Source organism: Populus euphratica, unplaced genomic scaffold (assembly GCF_000495115.2).
Source record: "Populus euphratica unplaced genomic scaffold, PopEup_1.0 scaffold112.1, whole genome shotgun sequence".
NCBI classification, from domain to species: Eukaryota; Viridiplantae; Streptophyta; class Magnoliopsida; order Malpighiales; family Salicaceae; genus Populus; species Populus euphratica.
Window position 1 is genome coordinate 118,321 of NW_011499997.1, and position 9,325 is coordinate 127,645.

Here is a 9,325-nt window from a genome sequence, read left to right on the forward strand (position 1 = left end):
ACATTTACCACAAATTAAAGTTATCTTATATTATTAGATATATTATTATAAAATATGCTTTGGTTAAGGAGTTATTGATACTTCAAGTGCAAAATGATGATATAAAACCATGATAAAAATGCACTTTTAAGTACTAATCAGCCACACATATCAGCGTTTGGTAAAGAAAAAAAATGATTTTCCATGATAGTACCCACCAACTTTGCAGCTGTGCTACAGGTTTTAGAGAAGCAGCATTTCTAATGAAATGATTTTGCTGCTTCTCGTGGGGATTTCTAATGAACAGTGGAGCATGGCTCCACTGTCGCATTGTTTACATGAGCAGTTTTTTTTTTTTTTGAAAAACTAGTACAGTTAATTGATTTCACTCGCACTGTTCACGTGAATGTGAACAATATTTTTTTTTTGTTTTTTAAAAATTAGTTTAAGGTGAATTAAATTTACTTGCACTGTAATATCAATTTTATTCTTAATAATATCTTACCTAATTTTGTAATTCTTGTCGGATAAATTTTGTATGTAATGGAATTGTAGATAGTTTAATGGAACAATAAATTTATAATATATATATATATATATATAGTATGATTTATTTCATGATGTAATAGAAATAGTTAAATCCATAATATTTAAATTAAAATTATGAATATTAATATATATTTTTTTAAATTATTTTATAACCTTAATTTCAAAAGTATTCTTAACCAAACACATTAAATTATTTTTTCTTCAACCTCAATTTTAACCACAGTTTTAACTAAACATCTATTTTTTCAAATCAACCTCAACTGAAAATATTTTTTATAAAACAACTTTTTTCAAATAACAATCACAACAGCTACTATAATACTAAACACACAAAGTCCACAATGATTTGTCTCTTGGTCCACAATGCATTCATGTATAAGTAGAAATCCCACACGATGTAGAATTATATTAATATTGAAGTTTAGTTTTTCTTGTTTTTAGAAAATATACTTTTTTTAAGGAATTGATGATAAATTTTAACTAATGATAAAATTGATATGTCTTTTATTTTTAGGACAAACTCAAATTTCTTTTTACAAGGTGATTTTCTAAAAAAATAATAATAAATAAATAAATAGAACAATTAGAATAATTAATGGTAATCACAAAAATCAATTTAGAAGAAAAATGTATAACAAAAGTAATAATTTTTAAGAAAACATGTTATAAGAGTGATCAAGTGTTTTTTCTTTGAACATAACTAATTCTTTATCTGAATTTTCAGAATCAATATATATTTTAGTATCTTTAATTTTCTTTAATTACCAGTTAGCACCTCCTAAATTTTTTACTATATATATTTTACTATTTGTCGTGATGTTTGTGCGACAACAGTTATAAGAGACTTTGTGCCATCAATTATCTACTGCTGCTTGGAGAGTGACGATTTCCACCCAACCTGCGATCTTTCAGGTTCTTCTTCCTTGGTAGTGATGAAACTCCTTTCATTGTGATGTCTCAATTTTACAATAAACTCCCTGCTTTAAATGAATTCCTGGCACATTCTAAACTTGGATATTTGACATTCATGTTGTTAAAGAAACTATCTCGATGTAAGTTTAAAAACATTTTGTTTTTTTAAAAAAAAAATACGTGATCATGTGCGAATAGAACATGACTTACGACCTCCCTAAGACATTTTCAAGAGAGTGGTAGTCTAGACATTTTATGTAAAAAGGGTTAGTGACAAACCTCTCTTTGGGGTTAACATGATAGTATTTTATTTTTTAAAAACGCGGTTGATATATTTCTTTAGGGGATTTGGACTTATTATTGGCTTAGGACAAATATACAGGCATAGAGTTTGTCCAATATATGCTTGCTTCAAGTGTTCAAAATTCACTCTTGCGTCATCGATGATAATAAATAGAATATTTGTGAAGTCGTAACTCTTTTTAAGTATTTTTCTTCATGTTGTTTGAGGTTGCATCTTATCAATTATAGAAGGCGCTTTTTTTATTATAAAGAACTTGTAAAATTATATAATATAGACTATGGTTCAAGGATATAAAAAAATAGGGATTCATTGACTTAAAAAATATTTAAAAAATTTAAAAGACTAGGATCCCCTTTGATATTGATATCTTGTTTTTCGTTGTATACTCCTTGTTGCCCAACTTTCCTTGTCACCTTTTTTTTTTAAAAAAAAAAAGTTTACTTTGCCCTTTACTATAAGCTAACGAGGTTTTAAAAAAAAGTTTACTTTGCCCTTTACTATAAGCTAACGAGGGACACCTTTTGCTTTGTTGCAACTTTTTTTTTTCTCGTACCCTTTAGCATCTTGCTTTATGATGTTAAGGCTGGCTTTTCTCTACTATAATTTCGTTGGGGTTTTTCTTAGAGCATCATTAGTCTTTTGTCTTTTGTGATTTTTTTTATCCTTATTGATCATAATTTTAAAGCAAGGTATGGTATGCAAAGTAAGGATGGGTTTGGGAAAGCAAATAAGAGGTTAATATGAAAAAAATCGACCCGATATGAAGTGTAGCTCATGCCACAATTTTAGTAAAAGACTAGTTGTTGTGATATCTGCAATAGATGTCAAAAACAGTCCACCAATTATTTTTACACAATCACGAAACTTCCAATCAGTGTCCAGGTCATCTTTTGATAGTATACTCCTAAGTCATAACAGTGGATATCATAGTATAGTGGTTTGTCTAACTATGATACTGTCTAATTCTGCACAGAAAGCTTTTATTTGGTAATGGTGGTTTGGAACTTCTGACAAATCAGGTAATTTTTATTTCCAAACCAACGCAACTGCAGAACCGACCAGCCAATGGTCAGATCAATTCTTCTTCTTTTTTATTATTTTTTTCAAAAAGGCATTTCTGTCAGCAGATTCAACTGGTACGTGACCCACTACTGGAACCCAAATTTATGGGAGGCCTATAAAAGGAGAGGAAAATGGTCTTATTGTTACCACTAAGCTCATCAGTCCTATTATTAAATCCACAGCTAACTTTTATGGAGAAGGATTGTACTAAACAGCATCTCCTTCAACATCTTCTTCTTCTCGTTTTCTATCTGGTAATATTCTTCATTCCCAATATTTCCAAGGCCCTTGCAAATCCAAGAGCCACAAAGCGGAGCTAAATATTTAAGCTTATGTTCAATCCATGGTTTCTTATGTTTAATTACCACAAGGGTGTAAGTGTGAGTATGTTGCTAATATATATATATATATATATATATATATGATCAGAATATACAATTAATTATTTGAGTTTGTATAACCAGCTTCATATATCGGTATCAAAGAGTCTATACCTCCGTATTTAGACCCTACTCTTAGCATCAAGGAGCTTATGACTGGAGTTAGTTTTGCTTCGGCTGGCTCCGGATTTGATCCTCTTACACCAAAAGTGTCCGTACGTCTCTCTCTCTCTCTCTCTCTCACACACACACACACACAAAAACACAAACACGAACACAAAGCGGAGCTAAATATTTAAGCTTATGTTCAATCCATGGTTTCTTATGTTTTAATTACCACAGAATGTGATCGGCATACCAAAGCAACTGGAGAACTTTAAAGAGTATAAAAAAAGACTGGAGTCCGCAATTGGAACGAAAAATACCGAAAATCATATCAACAAGGCATTGTTTATCGTCAGTGCTGGCACGAATGACTTCGTTATCAATTACTTTACTCTGCCAATCCGACGAAAAATCTACTCCCTCTCAGATTACCAGCAATTCATCCTGCAAAAAGCCACGCAATTCCTTCAGGTTTTGTATTGGGTTTACGTTCACTTTAGAATTATATTAAATTATTTTTCACCTTAAAAATTTATTTGCACTTGAAAATCACTCTACACAAAAATTTAGTTAGTGTGATGATTAATTTATGAATTTCCAAACGAAAAATATACATTTCACATCACAGTATCAAATATGTAAGCAAATTGTCTTAACTTTTGACAGCATCACAGGATCCACAACTTGATTCCAATCCATTCATCCCTTTACTTTCAGTAACAGATAGGTACCGGAGCTACAAAACCCGGCCTAATTTATACTTAACTCTTGTTTTTAATGTCGACGATGATCGAAAGACTATTCAATTATTTAGATACTATAAAACTAGTTAATTAATTTCAATTAATCACTAGGACTAATTTGTAATTAACTCTTGTTCTTACCATTATCCTTAATTTCTAAAGACTTGACAGCTCCTCCTCTCAGACCAAGAAAACAAGACTTATGACTAGTATTATTAACTATGGGGCATTTATCCCAGATTATTTAACCAAATTATAAGTTTTGATATTATTGTGCTTGACAGCATATGCTATAAAAAATATAACTGATACTACATTATGCGATGATTTTAGGATTTGTTTGAGCAAGGAGCAAGAAGAATCTTATTTAGTTCACTACCTCCAATGGGTTGCCTGCCAGTCGTCATCACCATGTTCTCGAAGCATGCCATCTCAGAACGTGGTTGTCTTGATAATTATTCCTCCGTTGGACGGCAGTTCAATCAGTTGCTACAAAATGAGTTAAATCTCATGCAATTTCGATTAGCAAATCATGGTGTTAGGATCTATTTAACTGATTCGTACGTAGCTCTGTCCGACATGATTCAAGGGCAAGGAAGGCCTGGTGAGTCAATATAAAATCTCTAAAATTAAACTGAGAAATATATATATGTATATATTCTGATCATGTTAGTAATTTATTTTCCCTCCTCCCTTTCAAGAATTTGATGAAGTAAGCCTTGGCTGCTGTGAAACCGGTTACTTGGAAACAGCACTCTTGTGCAATCCAAAATCATTTCTGTGTCCTGATGCATCAAAGTACGTATTTTGGGATTCAATACATCCCACTGAGCAGGTATACAACAATGTTTTCAAGTCCCTTCGTCCAATAATTGATGCTATCATCAGGGACTAAAATTCATTTATTTTTCATCATAGAGAATGTTGTGGAGGGGAATTTCCTATTTTTTTCTCGTTCCTTTACGGAAATTGTATACAATCAGAAGTCATCATGTATGACCAATAATATTTAATGGAGAAAATAACTATGCATGTGATATGTCGCCTTCCTAAAATAAAATGGTGATGGAAATAATTAAGAAAATCAGATTCGGCATTAAAATTACTAGAAAAAAACTAACACTGGTTCTAAAATTTAAGATATAAAATTTTATATATATATATATATATATTTAAAAAAACTATACCTCGTGATATAAAAACAATGATGCCTTGATTCAATTGATTTCTATGGTTTTTTAGTCCTCAAACTCTTAGTTTCTACAAGTGTGTCATGATTTTTTATTATTTTGGTTTAATTCTCACCTAATGACAAAACTGTGGTAGGAATATTGTTTATTTTTCTTTGAAAATGAAGATATTTTTTATTATTTTTTATAAAAAAAAAAAACTTCGTGATTAACTAACTTTTGTTTTTATGGACATGATGGCGTGAAATTGGATTTCTCAATATCTAGTATACAATGCTTCATAATTTAACCGTGGTTTAAATTTAACCTCGGTAGTATGTGATGCTGTGAATTGATGTAAGTTTGTACATTTCTCTTTGATTATTTTGGTTAATTATCACCCAATCATGTTTTGTTTTTACCCAATAATCAACTTGATTACTATAAAATCCTTAAAAAGGTTTTGTAGACTGTGGTGTTTTGAAAAAATTGTAAATAAAAAATATTGTTTTGTTTTTATTGAATAATTGACTATACATTATAGTAAAATTCTTCAGAGTGTTTTGTCCTCGTGATAATTGAGACTTTTTTATTTTTAAATAATGAGTTTTATTTGAAAAAATAACTTAAGTATGATAAAATCATTAAAAAAGCTATATTATCATGAAGTGGGGACTTCCACTATTTTCATAAAAAATATTTATAAACAATTTCTTACAAATATTACTTGCTTATTATATATATATATATATATATAGATCTTGTTATTCATGCCACCTTATCAACGCACGCAGACTTAAACTATGTCAATGTGACCTAAAAAAGAGCTAATTGAGTTGGGTTGCGAGCTTGAGGATCATTGTAGAACATAGCCTAGCTAAAAAATGGCCTAAAACCCCAATTTATTAACCATTATTATTTTGGATCCAATACTTAAATTCAAAAAATAAGGATTAGATCTTATTATTAATCTAGATTTCAAATTATTGTCTTAGATTTTAGTAATTATTTACTATAATATTATTAAATCTAGATTTCAAATTATCGTCTTAGATTTTAGTAATTATTTACTATAAACATGCATATTTATACCTTTTGAGGCAATTTCCTAGAAAGAGCCCAAGAATTACTTGTATTATAAAATAAATAACAAAACAACTTATTAAAAATTATTTTAAAGTGAGTAATATGTTCTTTTTTTAACATATCACAACTCATAGCAGAGCACTAAGTAGTATTTAGATATATGGTTTTCACACTCCCACACCTTAAAACACCACTCCAGCTAATTTTATATTCTTTGGATTGACAATTATATATAACCCTTGCAAAATCTTCTATTACCAGACCTCTCTGTACTTGTATCCCCTCTTGAAGCCTCATCAAAACTTCACAGCATGCATTCCATGCATGGAGTTTTTATTCAATAATATCTCTCGCAAATTATCAGCAAAACAAACTTAATTTCTTTAATTTCTGTACTTAATTACTATTTCAGACTATCCATCCATGTTAGATGTTAGCCTTTGAACGACATTAATTGATTAATTATTGTCCAATGAACTCTTCGAATTTGTTCAAATTAATTTTAAATTTTAAATTTTAGTTATTTAAGCTCTGTGTGTATGTTTTCCGTTAGATTTACCATAATTTGATATTGGACCAAAGACAGCCATGTCATGATGGGCATATTGTCCACTTGATTCCATCTCTACAAACAACATTAAATTGGAAATTAAGAAATAAATAAAGAGAAACTGAAAAAATAAAGCATTAACGAAAAAGTTAAACATTGATGCAAATAAAATATATTTAACTGTGGAATATCCTAGGAAAATTAAAATAAATAAAAAATCAATTGAAATTAACAAGAAAATAAAGAAGAAAAATACAAATTCATATTCAAATATTTCCATAACTAAAATCTATCTCCTTGATCCATCTCTTATTGATTACTTATTATTATAAAAAAAATGCAATTAATAAGATTTAACTTTTAGTTTTAGTTATTAATTACTTCATTTCTTTTAGAATTTTATTCAACTTCATAAATTTTAAATATATTTTACTTTTATTTATTTATTTTTTATGTTTCTAATTTCAATTTAATGTATAGTGCGAAATCAAGTGAACATGAGCCATCATTACAGTAGCTACTTTCAACTAATTAAGAGATCATGGTCAATATAATAGGAAAATGGATGGAAGATTTAAAATAATAAAAATTTGAAACGAAAAGGTTTCATTTGACCAAATTGTAAATAGAGAGGATTCGATAAATTCACATAATAGTGGGGTATCATGTTTTTTTAACCTATTTTTAATGGGAGTATGACCCTTGACAATAACAGTTTTTTGGCTAATAATTAATTAGCTGATGTTATTCACATAATAGTGTTTTGTACTGTATTTTGGGTGGTTTTAAAAAATAATAATAATGTAAAGTGTAATACATTTAGCTTGAAAATATATTACATTGAATTTATTTTAGTATTTTTTTATAGTTTTGATGTGATGATATTACAAAGTAAATACATATCTATATCTATATCTATATCTATATCTAAAAGTAAATATATATCTATATCTATATATATATATATATATATTATTTTAATATATTTACAAAAAAAAAAAACTTTTAAAACACTCTAAACACACATTAAGTTACAAATACAAATGAATGGTTTAAAATAGTATAATTGGGTTAGTTGATAAGTTAATTATAACCCTTCATGTGGAGATGTTGATTTTACTAATTTAATAATATAGTAAAATATAAAATTCTGTGTGTCTCGTTGCATTTTTCGGGTTCTAACCTAATATATATACCTAATTTTTGGCCTAATTATGGACAACAAGGTAGTTCTAAGTTCAAAGATCACTACTGCTCTGCAAAACAGTATTTGATTTCATCAAAATAAGTCCACGTTTCTTGTCTAGCTTAATTTGGGAGATGAAGTTGCTTGTGGTGGTGGGTTTTTAGGCAGTGAGCAGACAAGGAGATGGATGGAAAGAAGGTCATCAAGAGGATATAGCTACCAGTTTGTTTGTTATAAAATAAATAAAGGATCCCTCAATCTCAATGTGCCAAAGAGATGGCCAATTGGGTGCGGTGTCAAGCTAAGTGAGAAAATGGAACATGGTTTGATTTCCACTACAAATCTAATAGGTTTGAATCTCGTTACCAAAAAAACATCACTTTGAAAAAAACAAGGACGTTCTGTCAGAAAATCCAACTGGTACGTGACCCACCAGTGGAACCCAAATTTATGGGAGGCCTATAAAAGGAGAGGAAAATGGCCTTATTCTTACCTATCCATTCGAGACTGATCAATATCAAGCCGCTAAGCTCATCAGTCTTATTATAAAATCTACAGCTAATTAACATTTATGGAGAAGGCTTGTTCTAAACAGCATCTCCTTCAACATCTTCTTCGTCTCCTTTTCTATCTGTTAATCTTCATTCCAAGTATTTCCAAGGCCCTTGCAAATCCAAGAGCTTCCAATAATTCAGCTCCGGCAGTCATAGTGTTCGGAGACTCGACTGTCGATCCTGGAAATAACAACTACGTGAGAACAGTTTTTAAGGCTAATTTTGCACCCTATGGAAAGGATTTTGCAAACCATGTCCCAACAGGAAGGTTCAGTAATGGGCGGCTAACCCCTGATTTTATCGGTAAGTTATCAAGTATTCATTTTGATGGTGTAAGTGTGAGTCTGTTGCTAATATATATATATATATGATCAGAATATATAATTAATTATTTGAGTTTGTATAACCAGCTTCATATATCGGTATCAAAGAGTCTATACCTCCGTATTTAGACCCTACTCTTAGCATCAAGGAGCTTATGACTGGAGTTAGTTTTGCTTCGGCTGGCTCCGGATTTGATCCTCTTACACCAAAAGTGTCCGTACGTCTCTCTCTCTCTCTTCACACCAAAAGTGTCCGTACGTCTATCTCTCTCTCTCTTACACCCACCGTTATACCTAAGGCAGGCTGCATTGCTGATCTTTGTTCTTAATTGCTAACATTTTTTTTTTGTTGATTTATACTATGATTGTTTATGTGTAATATTCCTGACTCTGGCACCAGTGAATATTCAACTACGGATATTT

General features: G+C 30.0%; 2 protein-coding genes across 2 annotated transcripts in view; both read left to right on the top strand.

The window, feature by feature from the left end:
* The first annotated feature begins 2,453 nt into the window (after window positions 1–2,453).
* LOC105140703 (GDSL esterase/lipase At5g45960-like) lies at window positions 2,454–5,075 on the top strand. Its single transcript, XM_011047643.1, has 5 exons — window positions 2,454–2,478; window positions 3,271–3,401; window positions 3,529–3,762; window positions 4,368–4,638; window positions 4,736–5,075. The coding sequence occupies exons 1-5, from the start codon at window positions 2,454–2,456 to the stop codon at window positions 4,927–4,929; spliced, it is 855 nt and encodes a 284-aa protein (XP_011045945.1). The 3' UTR covers window positions 4,930–5,075.
* Window positions 5,076–8,538: 3,463 nt separating this feature from the next.
* LOC105140668 (GDSL esterase/lipase At5g45960-like) overlaps window positions 8,539–9,325 on the top strand; it is a 17,018-nt gene continuing 16,231 nt past the window's right edge. The window contains exons 1-2 of the mRNA XM_011047577.1: window positions 8,539–8,882; window positions 8,990–9,120. Coding sequence (XP_011045879.1) covers window positions 8,597–8,882; window positions 8,990–9,120 — 417 coding nt within the window. The 5' untranslated portion in view covers window positions 8,539–8,596. The remainder of the gene's footprint in view (window positions 8,883–8,989; window positions 9,121–9,325) is intronic.

What these genes read in the sequence shown, in the direction of transcription:
- LOC105140703 (XM_011047643.1), top strand. Translation starts at nt 2,454, where the DNA reads ATGGGTTTGGGAAAGCAAATAAGAG. An exon ending in CTCTTACACCAAAAGTGTCC is followed by an intron (nt 3,402 to 3,528) that starts GTACGTCTCTCT and finishes TAATTACCACAG; the next exon opens with AATGTGATCGGCATACCAAA. An exon ending in TCAAGGGCAAGGAAGGCCTG is followed by an intron (nt 4,639 to 4,735) that starts GTGAGTCAATAT and finishes CTCCCTTTCAAG; the next exon opens with AATTTGATGAAGTAAGCCTT.